At 38.4% G+C, this 23,566-nt stretch overlaps 3 protein-coding genes across 3 annotated transcripts; 1 reads left to right on the forward strand and 2 right to left on the reverse strand.

The window, feature by feature from the left end:
* Positions 1-1,761: 1,761 nt before the first annotated feature.
* LOC141586371 (chlorophyllide a oxygenase, chloroplastic) lies at positions 1,762-5,972 on the reverse strand. Its single transcript, XM_074407577.1, has 9 exons — positions 5,591-5,972; positions 4,544-4,777; positions 4,113-4,217; positions 3,743-4,015; positions 3,502-3,649; positions 3,112-3,296; positions 2,896-3,008; positions 2,368-2,662; positions 1,762-2,283 (listed from the first exon to the last, which is right to left on the reverse strand). The coding sequence occupies exons 1-9, from the start codon at positions 5,672-5,674 to the stop codon at positions 2,119-2,121; spliced, it is 1,602 nt and encodes a 533-aa protein (XP_074263678.1). The 5' UTR covers positions 5,675-5,972; the 3' UTR covers positions 1,762-2,118.
* Positions 5,973-9,747: 3,775 nt separating this feature from the next.
* Positions 9,748-11,561, forward strand: LOC141586372 (uncharacterized). The gene is made up of 3 exons (XM_074407578.1): positions 9,748-10,066; positions 10,715-10,992; positions 11,086-11,561. The coding sequence occupies exons 1-3, from the start codon at positions 9,808-9,810 to the stop codon at positions 11,392-11,394; spliced, it is 846 nt and encodes a 281-aa protein (XP_074263679.1). The 5' UTR covers positions 9,748-9,807; the 3' UTR covers positions 11,395-11,561.
* Positions 11,562-12,004: 443 nt separating this feature from the next.
* LOC141586373 (uncharacterized) lies at positions 12,005-16,248 on the reverse strand. Its single transcript, XM_074407579.1, has 5 exons — positions 16,065-16,248; positions 15,433-15,498; positions 14,955-15,261; positions 12,634-14,645; positions 12,005-12,556 (listed from the first exon to the last, which is right to left on the reverse strand). Exons 2-5 carry the CDS (start codon positions 15,457-15,459, stop codon positions 12,212-12,214), a joined length of 2,691 nt encoding a protein of 896 aa, XP_074263680.1. The 5' UTR covers positions 15,460-15,498; positions 16,065-16,248; the 3' UTR covers positions 12,005-12,211.
* Positions 16,249-23,566: the final 7,318 nt, after the last annotated feature.

Here is a 23,566-nt window from a genome sequence, read left to right on the forward strand (position 1 = left end):
GGTACTCGATCGAGTAAGGGGGCACTCGATCGAGTACCTTAGCTACTCGATCGAGTAGCCGATTTCTGAGGGGGCCGTTTTGTCGGGTTTTGTTAATTATGCGATTAAGGTATTTAAACATAATCGTCATTGTTTTAAATCACTTTTGCAAAACCTAAAACCCGTTAAAGAGAGAAAGCAACAGTTCATCTTCCTAATCGCATTCTTAGCAATTCCGGAGTTCGGACGGTCGGTTCTTGTCGTTATTCGTATCGTTGAGTTCCTTGCGTCGAGGGTAAGCTTTTAATATAATTTTTATAGTGTTTTGTTAAGTTTGGTTAAACCCTAATTTAGAGATTTGGGGTTTTGTGTGTAGTATGTGATGTGTAGTCTCTATGTGTTATATGATAGGAGGAGGGTTCGTAGAAGAGGCTTTTTGATACTGTTTGTAGATACCGTCTCGCTTGTTGTGCTTTTCAGGGTAGGATTTCTACTCGTATTAGTCCCATAATGGGATGATTGTTGATGTGTTGAGATTGATTGTTTGATATAGTAATTGAATTGTGACGGTTGTGATTGTGATTGTGATTGTGATTGTTGTCTATGCTTCTCGAGGCGTGTCCTCGGCTGAGTGGGGTCACTTGCGGGAGTGGCTTCACGCCCTAGTTTCGCCCTTCGTGGAACCCGCCACGGAAGGGGATGTGCACATTAATGGGACGGGGTTATCGCTCGGTATGATGAGCGGGGCTTAGGTGGGAGCAGTGCGGTCCCCCCGGCTGCGGTAGTCGGTGGGCGGATCGATATTGAGATGATGGGAATTGGTTGGTGGTGTGTGTGTGTGTGTGTGATTTTTATCTGTTTATCTTATTATTGTTATCTATATTGATTGTGTGATTAATCTTGGCCGTTTAAATGTTTTAAAAATTGTGGTGATCCATTCGGGGTGGTGAGCGGTCTTAGCGGTATATCTTGGATTCGCGTGGGATCTAGTGGGGATGGAGTCATCACATATCGAGTCTTTAGTCTTCCATTTGTGTTTGTTAGGACAGATTCCTTTCGGTTGGTTTATAGTTTGAGGACGATTTGTATTTTGCTTTGAGTTGGTTTTGTAATGTGATCACTTAAACTTATTTAATAAAGTATGTTTCTTCATTGTCTTATGATTATCATGCCTCGGATAACCGAGATGGTGACATCCTCATACGAGTGGTCTGGTAAGGACTTGGAGTATGGGGTGTTATTCTGACGCTTCGGCCCTGCTCGAGCCTCGTTTGTTCATCTTTACAGGAAAGAGTGAAAGGAAGAGACGAGCAACGACATCATTCTACAAGCTCAAGTGGTCACAATCCTGCTCCGAAATTACACCCGGAACACCATTTATTCATCATTTGTGTATAAAACTGATGAATTGGGTGATTAAATCAACAATACAAGCTAATAAATTGAGAAATTTTGTAGTAGTTCCCTAAAAAAACTCAAGTTAGCTATCTTTTTAAGTTCTGTAGAGACGGTAATGGATTAGGTTCGTACCATCCATCTGTAACCATCATCATCCATAATTTCATACAAGTCTGATTTTCATCCAATTTTTAGGGTGGATTAGATCAGATTTCGATCAGGTGAAGAAAATTGACAGTTTCACATCCCTAAATCTGACAAAAATTTGAATTCAAAAAGCATGAAAACCAATATCCCTACTGAGGATACAGGATACACACCAATGCTATCCATCTATTATGCTTAATGCTGAATGAGCTAAAATGAAGACAGGAGACCAAAAACTTGTAAAATGTACTCCATTTACGTAGTATATAAAATGAAGAAAAAATGGATTCAGAACTGTACACAAGAACAAGCAGAAAGTTTGCATATTAGCCACCATAAATTTACAAGGAGGCTAAGCAATCATAAATGGGAATTTGCCTCACTCGATATCTATCAAAGCCGCTCTTCCGAATTCTCACAGTATGATCCCAAAAAACAGTAGGCGATGTACCACTGTGTTGAAACCAGGCTTCCAGGTTTCAGAAAGAGTTCATTGTATGGTGGTCGGTGGACAAGGATTGGCCTATGGTTTAATTAGGCCGTAGCTGCTTCCAGAGTCAAGGCTGTCAGTAAGTTATACAGTACTCTCCACATTCATTTGGTAAAAGGAATGCGTTTGTCACCTCGCTCCACCGCTTCCCTCCATTGCCTATACCTGACCCCTAGTTTATCATATGCCACAGGCCAGTTCCACACGTTTTCCCCTTTCAGCATCCGTTCTTGCTGCCCTAGGACTAGTCTCAGATCCTCATTTAGCACCTGTTACAGTCACCAATCCTTTTTAGTCACTGGTTCAACACTCATATACTTGAAACTTTGAAATTAAATTCCAACAAATTATACCTTCTCAGCAAAATGCCTCCACAAGTAGTGCATGAAGGGAACGTGCTTCAATATTGGAGCGAAATCCAATGACATTCTGTAAAGCAGCCTCGTTTTGTTTTTTGATGATGGTAAACAAACATGAAGTTGGTGAAGATGGGTAGAACACTGCTTAGTACTTTGTCCCTCTAGTTTTCCTGGTTTTGAGATTCCTATCGTCGACAGCACCATACATGGTGGTTTGAACTCCATATCTATCGGATAGGGGTCCCAGTATCCTTCAAGTCCAGATACGGGAGTCAGGAATTTCACTAAGCTGCACATCAATTCCAAACATTACTTGTCTGTCCTCTACTGCACATATATCATATGATTAATCATCTACGAGTCTAAAACAGCTCTACTTATGTACCATAGGAACGAGGAAAGGTACAAACAGAAGAACAGAAATGATTGACAAGCATGCATCATGAGATATATTCTTCATTTGCTTTGCGAAAACCAAAGATGAATACGTGAAATGTTTAAGTCAGTCAAGCAAGCACCAACCTTGGGACACTCCATCCTTTGGCAAATGTGGAAGTATGGGTGAATGGAGCATGTGCTAGGTCAAGTAGGTTATCTAGTAGAAGCCCGTGTTCTATTGGAAGTTCCATCACTATCTGCATTTTCCAAGAAGTCCGATTCAGATGGTTTCATACTTTCATTATTCATTCAAACATTACATTTTTACAGCAGTATCTTATGCAAGTACTTCAAATGTACCTCCGCGTGAATTATAAACCCCTCGGGAGGTTCTAGAGACGGAATGGTGGCAGCTGGGGGCTCATTTCCTGGCCAAATCCAGATCATTCCTTCCTGCTCAAAGCAAGGCAATGCTTTTATTCTGACATCCACTAACCTTGTCGATGGCATTTTCTCACATTTTCCGTCTGTTGAGTACTCCCATCCTATATAATAACATTCAGCAGTCCAGTTAAATCGCTAACTTCAAATTTAAGTGCAAACACAATGAATGTTCTGTCAAATTCATGTCATCCGAACAAGAGCACAAGACAATTCCTACTAGATCAGTGTTCCTGATAACTACGGGAGGCCTAAACAACCATCAAGGAAAAACTAAGAGGATCTAATCTCTTGGTATAAAGACCTTACCGTGATAAGGACATTGGATGCGACCCTCGTTGACAGAACCTAGGTCAAGAGGGCATGCTCTATGTGCACAAGTGTTCTTGACACACCCCGGCTTGCCATCTTGCCCACGGAATATGACCCATGATTCGTCAAAACAATCAATTGGGATCTGAAAAGGAGAAATCGTCCATCATTTTGGATTCCTAGACAAGCATGTAGGAAGAAAAAAAAACATGCAAAATCAAAGCATAACTTTAATTACCATGGTATCATCCTTCAAGTCTGTAGTAAAGGCAACAGGATACCAGTAGTTCTTCAATTTGGGATTGTAAGACTTGACTGGACCAGATACATTTAATCTTTTCTGAGGGACTTTTCTCTCAACAGATTCCAAAGATTGTGCGGAAGTGCTAGCTGAAGCCTGCGTTTGATCAGAATCGGCCGTCCTGTCTTGTAACAACCGATCATGAACCAGTTGTTCCATATAAGCTAGTTTATCTAGAGCAGCCGAGACCCTTGCTTCTGAAATATGAACCTGTTGTGATCGAGTTGAGAATTAGGTTCGTTTTACACTCCCTAAAGTACCTGCTATACCAGAGTCAGGTTTTAAGTCTTATAAACTGTTACAGTACCTGTTTATGAGCTTGTGAAAGCTCATCTTGCAATCCTGCTAGATCCTTTTTCAATGTGCCGATAGACTTATAATCACGGGCAAGCGGGTTTAGAACATCAACAACCTAAATTCAAATGAGCTGAATATCAGGAACCTCAACTGGCTTTAGCGTTTGTAAACCATTGTAGGCTAATCTTTAACTAGAAATCAATATAGGGTTACAAAGCTACGAAACAGTATTGACAGACAGCCAACCCTTATCATATTAACCAGTCAAGTAGCATGTAATAATGAATTGAGGATGAAATGCACAAGGAAGAGACAACTTTGTCAAACAAAGTACTCAAAAAGTAAACAAATGATTGCAAGCATATTCTAATCACAAGATAAACAAATGATTGGGACGGGGGAGTATTACGAATGAAAACAAGGGGAAGGCAAAGAAGAGACCTTTTCATGGAGGATCATAATAGTAAGAAGATCTTGCCGAGCTCGCCAATCCAAATATTGGATATCATACCTAGCAACTTCTAAAGCTTGATTGACATCCAAAATCTTGCCTTTAGATACAAGTGCTTTTGGTCTAGGATCCTCAACATCAAATAGAGCACCCCATGTTTTTTTATCAATAGACCCACCACTATCCTCTCCAAGCAAAGCAAACACACCAATACTTGCTCTTACCTGTTAAAAACTCAGTAGCATTAGTCAATGATTAACACAAGTAACAGAACCAGGCTTTTTAGCTAGGAGCCAAAAGACTAATTTTCAATTTTTTTAAAAAAAATTCTATGTTTGGTGACTAAGAATTGAAACATTTTAAGCATTCATGAACCTTATAATTTGGAATTGGGCTCAATTCTTTATTAATCTCAACCTACTTACAATTTGGAGCTTTCAAATCTCTACCCGATAATAGTCATTTTAATTCTCACTATCCGATCACCTCTAATAGACATTTTTTGTGACATAAATTTCATCCCAATATTTTCTTTACGATTTTTTGTTTTTTTTCCCTAAGTCACAATATATTTTTTGCTAATCAATTTTTGTTCAAAGGATAAATTGGTGACGTCCACCCGCCCTGCCAAATTCTAATTCCAATTCCAATTCAATAGTTGCTCAAACACCATTGGGAATTCAAATTCTGAAATGAATTCCAATGAAATACGGAATTGATTTCATTTTCATGATTTTAAGTGTAGAAACTTAAATGTTTGAATTCAATTCCAAAATTGCGTTTGGGAAACCCATGGAATTGGAATTAGAATTGAACTTTGGCGAGACGGATATGGGTGGAGGAGGATGTTTTATATTTGAAAAAATTAAATATTGTCTCGGAAAATATTTACGATCGGAAAAAATATCATAAATAAAAATATTGTGATGAAATTTGCGTCACGTAAGAAGTGATGGAATTCAAACAGTAGGTTATTGCATTACTAGTTCGCCCCAGACTAACTAACTAGACAAGGCAAAGAAAAGAAAAGGGCGTACCTTTTTGGGAAAAAGTTTAGAAGGGCGGGAAAGAGAGAAAGGGAGAAACAAAGCGGAGGCGGAAGCGGCGGCAAAGGCGGTCATGACCGGTTAGACAGAAGAGAAGAAGACGGAGGAAAGGAGAAATGGTGGAACTGTGTAAGGATGAGAATTGAGACAAGGAGTCTAGTGTAGTGGTTTAGAGAAGGAAGAAATGATCAAGTGGTGGAAAATGGGCGCGATCTGAGTAGGCCTAATGTTGAATGCCACCTGGATTTTTGAAATTAAACTTGAACCACATGAGACTTGATTCATACTTCCTTCCACGCTGTCCTACTACTCTTCTTGGCCCCTCTTTCTATCTTGTTATCTTACCCTTGTTTGATTTTTTCAGATTTCCTCCTCATCTATCTTCCAACCAAAAGTATATTTCTTTCATTTTCCCCAACCCCCCAATCTCTATTACAAAGTACAAAAACCGTCTAGGTCAATCGGCTTGGATATGGGCAACTCTCATATAATTATTTCGATTTGTTTAAATTCGGATTAGAATGATTAGAGCAAGTCATTTAGAGTTTAAATCAGTTGTTAACCATTCAGGGGCGGATCCAGGAATTCAAACTACTTGAGGCTAGATTTTAAATTTTTTATGGGATAATAGAAAAAAAATTCAGATTTGCAATATAATTTGGCCCTGTTTGGTAAACAACGGATTAATTTCAAAGATAAGCGATTAGCAGATTATAAATGGCGATTTTATCGAAGGTTTGGTAGCGATATTATAATTAGCGAATTGATTTGAGTGATTGGTAATTGGCGGATTCACGATTAGTAGATTGTTAGTTTTCTTTGTAAAATGGAGAAAAGTTTCCTATTTTACAATATCTAACCAATATCTTTGGGGTTAAAGATATTGTAAAACAACATATTGACCCCAAATATGTTGTTTCAATATGCTGTTTACCAAACACTAAAATTAGCATATTGATTGGTCAAACATGCTAAAAGCCTTGAATGTGCTAAAATTTGGCCAATATGCTGTTTACCAAACAGCGCCAAAGTAAAATATGAGGCATGGTAAACTGATAATTTCTAAATGTTTTTAACAGATATTCACGGTCACTTTCATAATCTTTGAGCAAAAAAAGCTCTTAAGCACACTTCATTAATTTATAGTGATATTGTACTATTTATGTTGAATGGAACTAATTTATAATTGTTCTAAAAAAATTAATTTAAATTGATGCACACTCATACTCCAATTTGAAAATAATGTACACATTTATCAAAATCATACGAGGAAAATTTTAAAAAACATATATAAATTATTGTAATGATGGAAGACGTTGGAACTTGGAAGTACAGTACTCCATAAAAAAAATTTCATATATTGATGATTGATGATGGATGGGGAAGAAAAAAAAAAGTAATGAAAATAAAAAGATAAATAGCTTCGGCTAATAAAAGAAAGAAATTCCACAAAAAAATCTTTACTTCTTATAACAAGTAGGAATAAACAGATTAAAAAAGGCAAATATTTTGTTCGCTCATGGGATTCGAGCACGGATTGTCTGTGCAAAAAGTGAAAATCTAACCACCACACCACCTAAATAACACTGATATTCTAATACAAGATATAGTACATATGTTTTCCCCCAAAAACTACTCAGCCCGAGTAGCCTAGCCCTAAATCCGCCCCTGTAACCATTTATTTAGGAATAAGTGTCAAAATTTAGATCAGATTGGATTTGGTTTGCAAATTATAAACGCGTCTGACAGTTTTTTTCATGTTTACTTGTGTTGTTCTTCTTATTTACCTGATTTAGGCTCCATTAATCGTCGAATCACGTTTTGTGCATAGGGCGTCGAGCCAACTATCCAATATTGGACCAAACGATAACCCAAAAAATAAATTAGGTGAACTAAACACCTGAAAATAGGGTTAGATTATTGGTGAGTTTGAGACAAGATCACATGAGTAGACAAGACTCACTTAGGGCGCGTTTGTTTCATGTAAGGGTATGGGTTTAGATTCAGGAATCATACCTATGTGGTATTGGTTTGGAACTTGATTCCTCATACCTTGCGTTTGTTTCAATTTTAAGTGGTATGGGTTTTAAATTCAATTAAAGTTAAAATGCGTAAATTAAAATATTGTAAATAATAATTTTTAGTATTATAAAATCATGAAAATGATTATTTAATCAAATAAGTATATAAAAAATTGGATTTACAATATGCTATAGTTTATTTTCTCTTATTTTTGTTCATTTTAGTTTGATACCATGAGTATCAATCTCATACTCACCCCTCTCCTTGGGTATGAGAAACCCATACCTCATTGGTTTGACTCTTTGAGGTATGAGTATGAAACCCTTGAATTTGTGAAACAAACACTTGGTAAGGGTTTGACTCATTCCAAACTCATACCTCATACCTTTTTTGTGTGAACCAACACCCCTTTAAGATTCAAGACTCCCAATAATTTACCATAGTTTTGACAAAGTCTTAAATTGAGTCTTGATGACTCTTGTAGGGTCATTACAGAATTTTGAAGGGGAATCATCCAATAAATGGATCTCATATGTTATTTATTTTTGTTATTTTTTAAAAAACCTCGCATTTTCCAAGTGAAGTGGAAAAAGTAGAGTTTGAGGCAAATCTGACAGATAATATATAGAGTTTGAGGTGAATTTGAGGCAAGTCTGAACAATAGAGAAATAATAAAAGTTAGTGGAAAGCTAGCGTGTCAGAGTCTTAAAACATCACAAATTCTTACTTAAGACGGGCACTATCCGTCTTAAGTTGTAGACGGATACCATTTTGTGAGACAAAATGCCCAAATAGAGGATAGTGGAAGGCACATGGGGGTGTCCCCACCTTGTCCCCCATATTCATTTTGTGAGTGTAACTACCCGTTTTAAGATTCGACCCGTCTTAAGCAAGACCTACTCTTAAAACATAGATGAGTCTGACCAATAATCATACCCTAAGTCTAACCTAATGGTTTGTCACATGTAACATCATTGTAGAAATAGAGAAAAATGCAATATAATTTATAAATCAATTAGTGTAGATCCCGTACAAATGCACGGTTTTTTAGATATTAATGTATAGGAGAAGTTTGTATTTATCAAATAATATATATGGTTGTCTAAAATATTTTGGACAATTATGTTTATATACAAAGATTAACACATAAGAATTACACCGTATATATTAGGACCAACATAAAAATACCAAGTCCTCATAATAATAAAATATGTTAGACTCAATTTGTATGTTAAATGATTTGAGCGGGAAAATTCTTAGCCTCGCTTATTCTCTTAGTTAATAGAGGATGAGCAACTCCATTCACAGTCGAACACGGTAATGGTCACTAAAAGTTATGTGAATAAAATATATAGATTGTGCAAAGTGGCAAATCCAGGGATATCACTTATATTTTTCATTTAAAAAAAGAGTGTGTTACTCTAAGCAAAGAATGATACGTATCTATGTATAGACCTAATAAAATCAACCTGGTCCAGTTAGCCCAATCCGAAAAGGCCAACCTAAGATTCCAAATTGAAGTGAATTATTTAACCCCCAATGTGACCCGAAATCTTAATTGACCCGATCAAAGCGGAACATGCATGACTCAAGTTTTGTTGATTCGTAATTGTACAGCCCAAATAATCCAATCCAAAACCACTCAGTATAAAATTAATCCGATCACTGATAACTCAAATCGACTAATTGAAATAACACTTACCATTATATTAATATAAAAAATTAATTATCAAACCTAATTTTTAAATATGTAATTACTCCGCATAAAAAAAAAGTACCTTCACCCTTAATTCCAAACAAAAAAAATGTCCGATAAGTAATAACCCGTTCCAAAACTATAGAAATGACCCGACCCAACATAACTCCAACCAGCCATCGGAATTAACCTTGACCCAAATAGACCCTTTTAACCCGGGCCCATATAACCCGTGTGCCGGGTCTAATTTGACATTGAATGTTCACTATTTTGAAAAAAAGGTCAAAAAGGACAATTTTATACGACTAGAAATAAAATTGAATGATGAGTAATTGAATATTCGAATATTAAATGCTTGAAAAGTTGATGGAAGAAAGACAGTTAAGGGGTTCGGTAGAGAGGGTTGTCGTGTCGTGTTTTCCGCCGGTAAATTTAAGTTACACTTGATTATACTTGAAACAACGAGCTGGTTGAAACTTGAAAGGAAAGGATGGCAAAAGGAGGAAAAGCAGAGAGTAAAAAAGACAATGGAGCGATAGGTGCGGTTTATATGGTCACGCTGCTGCTCTGGATAATGTGGCTATTGTTCGAGATAATCGTCAATAAAAGAAGCCATTTTATCACAATACTCTCCGCTTTCCTATTCTTTCAACTCGCAAACCTGCTAATCCGCTTGTCCGTCTCCCGTGACTCTGTCGTTGTCAATACCGCTGTCTCCCTTCTCCACTCCGCTCTTTCCTCTTCTTTTGGTATACTACTCCCTTCGTCCCGTTTATTTATTTATCGGAAATTTCCGGTGGTACTCCATAATTTTGTCAGATTTTTAATAGTACCCTGTCTTTAAGAATCTGCCTATGATATCTTTGAGGTTCCATTTTTGTGCCCTACCCCTAATATAACGGTCGTTAAATGGAGGTTAGGTTTTGATGATGTGGCAATAAATTAGTAATTAAAAATTACGAAAATTTTCTGTGATACCCCTTAATTTTGTCAGATTTCCCATGATACCTCTGCTTTTCATTTTTATTTCATATTTATTAATAATTTTTAATTACTAATTCATTGCCACATCATCAAAATTTAATGGCCATTTAACAGTCGTTAAATTAGGGTACCATCAGCACAGAAATGGAACCTCAAAAGTATTATAGGTAGATTCTTAAAAACAGGATTACCATGGAAAATCTGACAAAATTAAGGGTACCATGAAAAATTTCCATTTATTTATTTGTTAAAAAAAGCGGATATTCAGTATTGCCTTAGTTAAATAACTAGTCATAAACATTAAAAAAAAAAATAGAAATTAGGACAATATAAATGGGATAGACGGTTTATACCTTTACTGTATCGTAATTTCTCGTTCCAATTGTTTGTTCATTTTTTTTGTTGTGCTGTAGTTCTGTTCATTTTGTTAAGCCGGTGGCGTGCAAACCCGGCTTCAGAGTTATTTGAGCATGACCAACTTGTTCGAAATACTTGGCCATGGGCATACACTGCCCTCTGTGTATCTTCTGGTTATTTTGCATATGATCAGTGGGATATGCTGTACTATCGCCTCTACACCGGTCCCTTCCCTTCGATCCTTGCTCATCATTTCATTCTTCTACTTTGCTTCTCACTCGCTCTCTATCGTAATGTCACTATCAATTATCTCATTCTTACGCTCATCTGTGAGGTATCGTTTTTGTTCATCCAGCACCAATTTGTGTCTGCATTTCATCTGAAAACCTAATATAACATTTGTTGTTTTCTTACATGTTCAAAACAGTTGCATTCCGTGTTTCTGCACGTGAGAAAATTAAGACGGATGGCTGGGATTCGAAATGCTGAGAGTGGAATAGTGAAGGTAGAATGGGTTCTGAACTGGTTCACCTTCATTTTTGCTCGACTAATACCTCATGCACTGATACTGATCAAACTTGTAAGAGACGCCTCCAAGTTCGACAAGGGTATAGAACTTCCTCTTGCCTTATTTGGGATGATTGGCATGAATGCTCTCAACATCGGGCTAGGAATCGACCTCTTAAGTGCTTACAAGAAGGAGAGCAGTCCTCCACATAATCATCGAAGTGACTGACCATTCAGTACAAGTTTGTCATCTGTATTATTTCGTAGATTGTTGCCAGCTTGATTTTAAGAGCAGATGTGGCATGTAACATTTGTAACATCATGTCAGCCTGTGAAACTTCGAGTCTTCATAGAACCAGAGCTAAGATATGGAAGGTTGTTTTTCTCTTATAAAAAGGTCCTACCCGAAGTCGAAACCAGTTGCTGGTAACATAGTCCAGAGTGGAAACCAGCAACTGCTACACTGTAGAACCTTTTTTGTTCTCTGGCCCTAACAGTTTTTTATAAGAAGTTGCGAAATTGGTACTTCGCATTGAAGCACTGCAGCTAAGGCATTTGTTTACAGATGCATTGAATCGAGATTTGTAAGCAAATGAATAAAATACTCGAGTAACTGCATACACAACAAAATCTTCACAGCTAACAAAATTAACAGGATCATGCAACTCAACCACGGTCTTCTCTAAATCATAGCTCAAACTAAGCAATTTGTTTATAGATGCATTTAGTCGAGATTGAAGTACTGCAACTAAGCCATTTGTTTATAGATGCATTTAGTCGAGATTTGTAAGCAAACGAATGATTCCCTCAAGTACCTGCACTGCATATACAACATGATCTTCACAGCTAACAAAATTAATAGAATCATGCAACCCAAAGCCAGTCTGTCCTGAATCATAGCTCAAACGAACGGGATAATGCAACTCAAAATCTACATTTTCCCTAAATCATTTCATGCATCTCATCCGGATATACATGCACTAACATTTTTCCTAAATCTTTTCTTCTACAGTTCTATGCTGGGCTTGGGGGTAAAATTTAAAAAGTCAGTTCCTGCTAACTGAAAAATATTTAGCAAAACCATTCTCAATTTTGTCATGATCAGAATGATTCAGGAAGAAAGAAGATGACACAGATGATGCTTGTGGGTCCCCTCTGCCGTGACTTGCAAATGCCTCTAACCTCTTCTCGGCTAAGAACGTATCATTTGAATGAAGCTTCCATGGGTCATCACTATTACGTCTATCCGCCATCAATGGTGCAGGTGGTATACATGCTGTATCAATCAGAAAGTCTTCCAATGCTGCTAGAGAATTCAGCTGGCTTCCAAGAGACGCTATTGTCTTCTGACAATCAGCCAACTTTCCCGCTGCTGCTGCTGCAAGTTCCTCCTGCATTGAAAAGCTTACCTCAAATATCCAACAATTGTTGATTATTAGTAACTACTAAGTAATACCAAGCTATATACCTGTTTTATCTTCCTTTCTGGATCAGACTGCGCTCTTTGCTGAGCTTCAAGCTCCACCCTCTTTTGCTGAAGCTCTCGCTCTAGTTCTTTGACTTGAGTGGAAAGTTCTGCAACCAATGCCTCTTCTTTTTGGACTTTCCGATTCAATGATTCATTTTCAAGTGACAACCTTTCTACTTCCTTAACTTTCGTGGAAAACTGTACTTCCAGGCACTGTTTTTCACGCACTTGCCGAGTCAAGGAATCGATCTGAGTAGATGTGGAATCTACTTGTGCTAGGACATTATCAAGTTCTGAATTGAGGGATTCCTTTTCTTCAATTGCCTTGTGGAGGTCTTTTTCAAGCTCCTTGACCTTCGCCTCAGTCTCCCTCATCTGAGCTTCTGACGTGGAATCTATTTGTGCTCGGACATTATCAAGTTCTGAATTAAGGGACTCCTTTTCTTCAATTGCCTTGTGGAGGTCTTTTTCAAGCTCCTTGACCTTCGCCTCAGTCTCCCTTAACTGAGCTTCTGACATCTCCAACAAAACCCGCGTTTCAGATAAAGCTACATCTTTCAGTTTCACTTCATCTTCCTTCTCTTTCAGCTCTCCCTCCAATTGTTCAATCCTGGACGCTTTTTCTTCTGATAAAGCTCGCTCCTTGACCTTTGCCTCAGTCTCTTTCAGCTGAGCTTCTAATACCTCCAACCAAACCCGTGTTTCAGCTAAAGCTTCATCTTTCAATTTCATTTCCTCTCCCTTCTCTTTCAGCTCTCCCTCCAATTGTTCAATCCTGGACGCTTTTTCTTCTGATAAAGCCCGCTCCTTGACCTTTGTCTCAGTCTCCCTGAGCTGAGCTTCAGACATCTCCAACCAAACCCGTGTTTCAGCTAAAGCTACATCTTTCAATTTTACTTCCTCTTCCTTCTCTTTCAGCTCTCCCTCCAATTGTTCAATCCTGGACTCTTTTTCTTCTGATAAAGCCCGCTCTCTAGTCATTTCTCCACGTAGGGACATTAATTGAGATGACATCAACTTTGCTTCTTCCTCAAGACTATCAGCCTTCGCCTTATAGAACTGCTCTCCTTCGATGACCCCCTGTAGATCTCCCTCCAGTTGATCCAATTTAATTTGGGCTTCTCTCAGCTGAACTTCTGAGTTATCCAAGCAACTCTGAGTTTGGGCTAAAGCCAGTTCTAGTTCAGCCTTATCCCCTTCCACTCTGCGTAAATTCTCTTCGAGTGAGTTGAGCTCAGCTTTTAATTCGTTTTCTTTGCCTGAAAATGGCTTCTCAAAGGGCTGATTGCAATCATCAAGGACCCGGGGTCTGGTATCAGGCAAGCCAGCAAGCCGCTCCATTTCAAGGAAATCATCCATAAGATTGATTTCCTTGGATGAATGCAAGCTTTTGTCAACCACCTTCTCACTCTTGGATTGATCAAGTTCAGGAACTAAAACCGAAGAAGCCCATGAGCCTGATTGGCCGTCTGTGAGAGAGTCAACATAGGACGAAGCAGCACGATTGTTGCTGGAGGACATTCTAGATAGTGATTTGAGCTTTCGGCATTCAGCCTCAAGCCTGGCTACCTTGTTTATGCTCTCTAGATGTTGCTTACTTGCTGTTTCCGCGGCTTTAGTACTCAGATCCCTCTCAATGCTCCTGACCTCCAGCTCCTCGCATAGTGTTTGCAGGTGCTGCTTAAGATAGATATTTTCTCTCTCCAAGGATTCTATCTTGTCTTGGAGTTCCAGATCAGTACTACTCGCACTACAAGTTTCCACCATTCTCTGTAGCTCGACAAGGCGATCCTCAAGCTTGGTTTTGGCAGCTTCCAAATTAACAGTTCTCTCAGCCACAGCTTGAGTGATACTCATCTCTTGCTCCTCCCTTCCGAGTCTAAGTTGCCTGACACATTCTTTCAAAGCTTCGTCAAGATGGCTTACCCGGGATTCCAAGGCTGACTTGCTCTCAACTGCTGCGTTCAACTGCTGCTTCAAGGCAGCTGTTTCCTTTTCAGCCTTTTCCCATCCTAAGAGTCAAAGCGTAACTTAGTTTCGAGTATACATATAAAAATCAGGGAGGAGTTTTCTTCTTCCCATAGAATGAGTTTCTATAGAAAGAAGTCTCGACAAATTCTTAATAACCAAATCTTTAGTTAAGAACACACTATCGTACTCCTGAAATCTGAAACATCCTAGATTCACATGGCAAACAAACATAGGGAGCTAATGCTAATGATGCATTTAGGGACTGAAGGCGGAAATCATCAAGAATGTGTAGGAATACGAAATAACTGTAACTCATGAGCCTGTAAACAAGTCTGTATTTTTCTAAATACCTAAGACAGCTTCCTCAGCAACTTTAGAATGCTGCTTAACCAATTCATCTTTGATGCTGACTTTTTGCAGAGCTGCAGACAGCTTTTCTCTCAGAAAAATCAGATTTACGTCGTCATCTTGGTGACTGCCATTGGCTTCAAAAGCACCCCTATCATTCGCAGCTTCATGCGATAGTTCTTCCTGAGTGTCCTCATCCACTAAACTCTGTACGCCCTTCTTCACTCCTTCTCTGTCAATTTCATTACCTGTGGTTTTAGATATCCCTTCTGGTGACTGAATATCAGATGGACATTCCTTGCAGGCTCCCTGATTCAGTCAAGTAAAACTCAGATGAGTAATCCTTGCGTAAGACCGTTGTACAGCTAACAATGACCCTTTCATATGTTAAGCATCAGGGTCGTCGTATACTGCACAACGGTCTGAATATGCATTTGAAGAATGAACAGATCTACAATCATTATTATCTGTTTATTTTACCATTTCAGTGTCTGCAATTTCCATCATTGCCCATTAATTGCATCCGCGCTTCTTAAGCACATGAAGCTGCACAAAGTTAGCAACATTTTCAACATTTAATTAGTCAGTCAATGTTGAAACAGTAAAACCACATGCATCAAAATGCTTACTTGGTCTCATTTAAACAAGCATAGCAATAGCAAAACCCTAATCTTTTTAAGTCACAAAGACCCAACCCAGGAAAGAGGAGGGAGTTAATTATAAGATGACAAATGGACCAATTGAGTGTGAATAATCAAATTGCTCATCAAATGCAATCCTAAAATAGAAAGGACAACAATTGACCGAGACACACCAAAATGGAGTAGGATAACAAATGACCGGGACGGAGGGAGTATTTACTTTGGCTCCTTAAAAACACAGTTGAGACTGCTGGGGTTTGGAATTAATTGAAGCAAATAGCAATAGAACAGTGGATAACATCATTAAAGGATTAAGAAAGCACATTACCAACATTACAAAATCTCATTCAAAACCATCTAACTGTCTTAAGCTTAAGACGCGTGTGGTTAAGACGGTTTTAAGTAAGACTAACTCAACTAACAAAACCAAGCAAAGCAAAGTCTGAAAATAAAGAGAAAAAAAGACAGTACCTTTGACCATTGACCATGAGGAAGAAGGAAGACTAATAGAAGAAAAGAAGGGAGGAATGTTTGGGGGTATAACTATAAGATTTACAGTGAATGTTAAAGAAGAGTATTCTGTGCTCTGAAGGGTGATTTTGAAATATAAAGTGGAAAGCTGCAGCAGCATTTAGGAGCATGTGACGGGATATTCAAAGTTTAATTAATACGGAGTAAAAACAAATCACTCCATAAGTACATTATTAAGTTGTGTGTATCAGGTCTCGATGTGTAGTGGTCTCATTAATGTCACTACTTGGAGTGATTAATTATTTGTACCTTACTTCACCACTATTAAAACCGATATTATCGTTTTAAGCGAATATTATCAATGATACAACTCCAGTAGTTGGTGTGTATCAGGTCTTAATGTGGAATAGTGTCCATTAATATCACTACTTGGAGAGAGAAATTACTGGTACACCATTGTGCATTGCGATGACTCCCCACAGCCCACAGTGGTCCAACAAGTTTCACTTGATGGAAGCAACTCCATATTATTTGAATTTTTTTTGGCCAGAAGATAATGTTAAAAAATAAAAAGAATTAAAATTGGGATCAATCAGACACCCGAGCATAGAATAAAAATGAAACGAGAAAATTTGCAAGTAGCTCAAGCTCAGCTCAAGTTCCGATTAAACTCGAGAACTTACCGAGTAGCTGAACTCGAAAAATTCGGGACCGGCTCGAAAAATAAGCAATTAGATAATATCTTGCTTGTATTTTATATAAAAAAAATCATAATTATATCTTTATACTGCCATATTAACCGTTCTCTCATTTATTTGTTGTTATTGAAAATATTAAAAGAAAAAAACAATAAAACATTGATAATTTTTATAAGCTCAAACTCGAGTTAGAGCTTGCAACCTCAACAACAAGTGTTTTGAAGCGGCTAATAATCACAAATTCTTATTTGTGACAGACAAAATTCGTCAAAAACTTGTGACGTGAGACAAAAGAACAAGTGGGAGGACAGGTGGGAGATGATTATGAGAGGTCATAAGCTTGTGACCTTCACAAGCAAGACATGCAGGCTAATAATAACAAGGCCTGACAAGAATTGAGCCCAAATATGTTTCTTGAAGGGTCCTGCTATACGTCGTCGACAAATTACTAAATATCGTCGACAATTAACGTAAATTTCCAAGTTTGCCCTCCATATCATAACTCAATATCCGTCTCACCAAAATGCAATTTCCGTCTCAAAACAGAAATGCAATTTCCGTCTCACTAAAACACAAGTCACCGTCTCACTAAAATATTTCAAACAAAAAAAGAAGTCGGGTTTTGTAATTAACAACATAAACGGGAACGATTTTAACAACGATTCCAACAATGAAGCTAGTAACGAGGTTAGTTTACGATTTAGTTTTGTTAAAAATTTATGTTTTATTATCGTTTGAATCCCGAATTAGGATAGATGCCATGAATGTAGACGGAATTATGATAGAATTTGTGACGGATTTATTTGAAAATGCAATTGAAAAAAAAAAAAAAATTAAACGAACTGGCTTTTTCGTCCAGACCTGGTCTTGGACGAAAAAATCCTTCGTCCATAATGGGCCTTGGACGAAGGAAATTTTCGTCCAAAACCAGGCCTGGACGAAAAAATCCTTCGTCAAAGGCCCATTATGGACGAAGGATTTTTTCGTCCAGGCCTGGTTTTGGACGAAATTTTCCTTCGTCCAAGGCCCAGCCCGTGTATTTTTATTTTTTTATTTTTTTTGTTTCCGACTCGTTTTGTATAAAACATTTAAAATAATTAATTTCCGTCTTTTTTTGTATAAAACATTTAAAATAATTAAATACCGTTTTTGTATTATAAAACAATTGAATTAATTAATTACCGTCTTTATATTAAATTTTTATCTTTAATATTTCCGACTCGTTTTGTATAAAATAACTTATTACCGTCTTTGTATTATTTTTATATTATTTTTTATTTACTCCGACTCGTTCCGTAGCAAATAATTAATTAATAACTAATTTATTGAAATGCGTGCGCAGGTGATTAACGATGGAGACGGTATTGATTACTCAGATCATTTTAGTTCTAGCTTGTTCTTTGCATCTAGTATTCAAGCGTTTAATTGGGCATATGAGATCGGACTCCGACTCGGGTTTGGTATAAAAAGAGTAAGCAACAAGAAAGTTGGTCGTAACACGAATTTGAGACAACATTATTTTGTTTGTCGGATGGGTGGAAAAGGTCCCGTAAATAAGGATGCCGATTCTTTAATGAGGGGTAACACCGCTACCGCGTGGTGCAATTGCAAATTTTCAATGAAAGTTGTTGAATTAGAAGAGAATAAGTGGCAGCTTGTGATGAGATCCGGGTTTCATAATCATGGTTTAACGTTGTATTGGCGGCGACAGATACTTTGCAAAGTTAGATGACGAGGAGTTGGCTTATATCGATGCCCAAGTTAGAGCTCACGTTAGACCGGCAATTATTAGTGCGGGTTTGCATCAGCGGAATCCGGAAAAGTCAAGACCTAATCGGCGACAAATCTACAATCGTTCTCAGAAAGTAAGGGACGAGGAAAGAGATGGGAGAAACCCAAGACAATGAGATGTTAGCACTTGCGGTTCAAAGATAAGTACGTTCATTATTGGGTCAGCGATCAAGTAGACCGATGAGCTAACCCACGTGTTCATGGCTCATCCAGAAGCCGTTAAGATGTTTCGATCATACTATTATGTGGTACAGATCGATTCCACGTACAAGACAAATGAATACCGTCTTCCGCTTGTTGAGATGGTTGAGTCACCGTCGGAAGAGCTTTGTCATCGCGTATGCTCTTGTGACGCATGAGTCCGAGGAGAAATATCGTGGGTCCTACGAAACCGAAGGCCCCGCTCAATGATGTCGTTCAACCTAATGCTATTGTTACTGATTGCGAGGGAGGTTTGTTGAACGCGATTCCCATTGTTTTTCCGGATTCGTCTCACTTGCTATGTCTTTGGCATATATATTCTCACGTGGAGACGAAAGCACTTGATATCACGAAACAGGATAATTGGGCTAAGCACGTAACTTTTAACTTGTTTACTGCGGTTGTCGAGGCGGAGACCGAAGATAAGTTTAATGTTGCGTGGGGCAAATTGGCAAGGGAATGGGCGGGAGTGGCGGCTTATATTGAGAGGCAATGGTTCCCGCACTTGGAAAAATGGGCCAAGTATAGAACGAACAAGATAACTCATTTTGGGAATACTTCTACATCCCGGGTTGAGTCGGCTCATGCGAATTTGAAGAGATGGCTGAATAGCGCGAAACTGACAGTTGATAGCATTTGGATTCGGTTTCATTCTTTGATGGAAACGCAACATGTTGAGATCCGACACTTGTTGGAGTTATCTAGATCTAGGCGGTTGACGGGGATTCAGCGATTATTTTCCAGACTTACCTATAAAATATCAAAGAATGTCATCAGTGAATTGCGTGAAGAATTCGAAAGAGGTGCCAAGATGACGGAAGATGCCTTGATGATCGATTGCGGTTGTGTAAAGGCTACTACACTTGGTTTGTTATGTGCTTGTTCACTTCATCGCATTGCTAGAAACGGATCTCGGGTCCCTGTTGATGTGTTACATGCATTTTGGAGGAAGTTGGAGTACGATGGTTCGGAGGCAATGCCGACTTGTGACGATGATCGATTGGAGGAGTTATTCGATGAAATTCGGAATGCAGATCCGAGTATGAGATCATCCATGTTCGATGCCCTTTACTCTCAGATAAATCCGGAACAGGAGGATGTAAACGAGCCTCGGGTGAACGAGAACCCTAGAGGACGTCCGAGTAGGGGAACTCGTAGAGATCCGTCCGCCGTTGAGCATGCACGGGTTCGGGTTCGAGTAGGCAGTGCTACGCCCCAAAGAAACGCGTCTTCCCAACGTACTCCGTGTAGTACCCCCCGTTCTACTCCGACGGTTCCTGTTACTCCGTCGTCTACTCCCCGTTCTACTCCGACGGTTCGTTTTACTCCGTATAGTACCCCCCGATCCACTCAAACGGGCCCCGGTACACCGTCTACCACTGCTACCACGAGTACGGGGAGTTTTCGGCACATCGTATTGCGCACCTCTTGAGGTCGACTACACCATTGGTCATTTGAGGTACTTTCCTTATCGTGACTTTCTGCCTTCATGGTTTCACGAGCATTTAGAAGCGTGGTTTAATCCTTCCGGAGACGGTCATGGTGGTTTTCGAGTTATCTCACATACTGTTCGGGGTGACCAATCTCATTTCACGATGGCTATAACAGATTTACTTAGGGAAATCGGTAGTCCCGTTTACCGTGATCATATTTATGGCCCAGGGAGATTTGATGCGGAGGTAGCTAGAATTACATTTATGGATCAGATACCTTGTGGCTCGGGTCATTGGATGGACGGTTTCGATCTATATGGTTATGCTACAATGTACAATTGGGTGATATGTTGTATTTCTGCATTTGACGTTCGAGAAGGTCAGCGACATTGGAATGGTAGTTTTACTTATTTCCCTTTACGAGCCCCCCTCCCGGAGTACGTACCCCATATGGTGTCTTATGGGTATTACATGCGAGAAACCACTATTTGCGGCTCCGGGTACGCCCCTTGTCACCTATGCCTCCAATAGCCCCTTGTTGGATACATGATGCAAGCGTAGCTCATTATAATGGCATGTATCGACATCAGCTATCTGTATGGCACGAATTCGCGAGTTGATCTTAGCTTTTATTTGTCTGATTATTGTACCTTTTATTTTATATATCCGAATATTGTACCTTATATTTTATTTTATTTATCCGATTATTATAGTTTATTATCCTCTGCATCCGATTAAATGACTTAAAACGTAATTTAATTAAAACATTCTTTAAAACACAATTTGACATTTTTTAATTAAACATTCCTTAAAACGCGTTTTGACATAATTAAAACATAAACCAATAAAAACTTAATTAAAACATACCATACCCCAAATACCAAACCCTAAATCCTAAATACCAAACCCTAAATACCAAACCCTAAACCCTAAACCCCAAACCCTAAACCCCAAACCCTAAACCCCAAACCATAAACGATTATTACTTAAAACATAACATAATTAAATAACTGCCGAAATTAGTTATCTTCCGATGATGAAGATGACGATTCCTTATCTTCTTTATGATCTTGAATCTCAATTTCTTCAGGTTGGGTAGACATATATTGAGTCAACAAATCATTCAAGTAGAGATAAAGAATTCCTTGCCCCGACACTCTACCAGCACATAAGTCTGATAGTCTTGGGTAATCGATAACGGTGAGAATGCGCTCAAAATATGTAAAGATATCACTTTTTAACCTGCGAAACTCCCACATCTTCTCGTTTAGTACTTCATCAGAAACAACCTCATCTCTAACTGCTGGAGTTAGAACATAATCCGGGTTTCCTTGTAAAATTATACAAAGGGTACCAATTGGAGGCTCTTCAAGCATGTGCCATACAGTGTCACTGGGAACCACTGATTCAAGACGCTCAATTAGAATTGGTAAATTTTGAACAATTAAATCGATTCTTATTTGATAAACTCGATTTTTGAGCATTTGTGAGAACCATTTTAGGATTGGATGTTGTGAGTGAATAATTAGTATTGTAGTGAGTGAATATGATTGGATGTTGTGATTGAAATTGACATAGAATGGCCTATTTATAAGCTATTAATTGTAACGGCTATTTTTGAATTGTAACGGTAACATTTGAATTGTAACGGTTATTTTGAAAAATAACGGTAACATTTGAATTATAACGGCTATTTTGAATTATAACGGTAACATTTGAATCAGAATTCGGTACTTTTTGAATTGTAACGGTTATTTTGAAAAATAACGGTAACATTTGAATTATAACGGCTATTTTGAATTATAACGGTAACATTTGAATTGTAACGGTTATTTTTGAATTATAACGGTTATTTTCAATTACAACGGTAACATTTTTCCCTATATAAACATCTACATAATGTTGTAATTCTGCACTCATCTTCAACCTTTTCTATTTTCCAATCATCTTCATCTTCTTCCATTTTCTTCTTCAAATCTTTACTTATGTCAACATCATCCTCAATGTGGGGAACCCACCCAATTGAAGGCCTTGATTTTAAGAATCAAATTTGCAATCGTTGTCAAAGAAACGCTATCATCAAGATTTAAGGTGAGTTGCTAATCCAAGAAAGCGTTTTTAAGTGCGTACCTTGCGATCATTTTGTGTCGTGGTTGACTGAAGATCATTTAACAATAACAAAAAAGTTGAATATAGCATGTCAAGATGAAGGTGATGATGCATCAAGTGGAAATGTCATGAAATAGCAAGTGATAGGTATAAAAAAGGAGATTTCGAAAATGGCAAGGATGATGAAGTTTTATTTCAAGTGTATCTTGTATTTGTTTGTTTTCATTATGTTGGCCATTGTCATGAAGTAGTGAGTATTTCCAGAAATGTATGAATTTGCATCAGTTGCTATGTATTCAATAAATTTAAGAAATTTCATAATTTAAAACCGTCATGTTTTTTGAATTAACCAAGGTTCAAATAGTTAACTAACATAATCATCCAACATAAAAAATGTCTTCAAAAACGTACAACATAAATGAAATTAAAAAAAAAAAATAGTCTCCGCTATCGATCATCCTCCGCCTCGCTATCGGTGTACACACCATCGCTCTCTACGCCGAACACGATCACCGGGTGTTTGACGAGGTCCTCGCTCACGTATGATATCCCCAGCCCTCTCAACCAATGGGTCGATGTTCTTCATCATCTTGCGGAAGAAGGAGAGCTGTTTCTTGTCATCGGTAATTCTTTTGGCCTCGGCAAATTGAAACACTAAAGTACGTGCAGTCTGCAAATTGACAAAAACAACTAAAACATTATAAACAGAAAGAAAGTTAAACAATTATTACAACAACTGTAAGTAAAATTATTACCTCAGCAGGAATATCAAAATCATCATGTGGCGCGGGGGCATCATGGTGGTCGGGATCAATGATTAACGGGTGAGAATTCCCATTATACCAAGCCTCATAATCTGGCACTGTCTCACCCGGGAAACTAACTGGTTTCGATCTACGAGAAATCCGAACCACATGATCCTGCCAGCAATCCCAAAGATGATCAGTCTCCGCAACCCCAACCTTAACCTCGTACCCTATCCCCGAAGCAGGACGATGCGCTACCAATCTCATAATGGGATTGGGTATGATCTGCACATACCCAAACTGTCGTAAACACCGATCAGGCTGGTATGGCTCGGCTATGTCCATGAAACGAATACAACCGGCATACAGAGTACGAGGATGATACTCCTCCTGACGCGGCCCGTACGGATCCCACCTAATGGAAGTACAAGTAAGCCCATCTAACAACCTCCGATACTCCAACAATTTCTCCGTATTTTGAGTGAAAAGACCAACAGATCTCCAAGAACACGACCGAGGCTGAG

Source organism: Silene latifolia, chromosome 6 (assembly GCF_048544455.1).
Source record: "Silene latifolia isolate original U9 population chromosome 6, ASM4854445v1, whole genome shotgun sequence".
Classification (NCBI taxonomy): Eukaryota; Viridiplantae; Streptophyta; class Magnoliopsida; order Caryophyllales; family Caryophyllaceae; genus Silene; species Silene latifolia.

Bases quoted from the DNA above. Each gene is read 5' to 3' on its own strand.
- LOC141586372 (XM_074407578.1), top strand. From the start codon at position 9,808: ATGGCAAAAGGAGGAAAAGCAGAGAGTAAAAAAGACAATGGAGCGATA. The intron at 10,067-10,714 runs GTATACTACTCC...GTTGTGCTGTAG, and splicing joins CGCTCTTTCCTCTTCTTTTG to TTCTGTTCATTTTGTTAAGC. The intron at 10,993-11,085 runs GTATCGTTTTTG...TGTTCAAAACAG, and splicing joins TTCTTACGCTCATCTGTGAG to TTGCATTCCGTGTTTCTGCA.
- LOC141586371 (XM_074407577.1), bottom strand. From the start codon at position 5,674: ATGACCGCCTTTGCCGCCGCTTCCGCCTCCGCTTTGTTTCTCCCTTTC. The intron at 3,297-3,501 runs GTAAGGTCTTTA...GTTATTATATAG, and splicing joins CATCCAATGTCCTTATCACG to GATGGGAGTACTCAACAGAC. The intron at 2,284-2,367 runs GTATAATTTGTT...TGACTGTAACAG, and splicing joins GGAGGCATTTTGCTGAGAAG to GTGCTAAATGAGGATCTGAG.
- LOC141586373 (XM_074407579.1), bottom strand. From the start codon at position 15,459: ATGATGGAAATTGCAGACACTGAAATG. The intron at 15,262-15,432 runs GTAAAATAAACA...TGACTGAATCAG, and splicing joins AAATTGCAGACACTGAAATG to GGAGCCTGCAAGGAATGTCC. The intron at 12,557-12,633 runs GTATATAGCTTG...TTTTCAATGCAG, and splicing joins CAGAAAGGAAGATAAAACAG to GAGGAACTTGCAGCAGCAGC.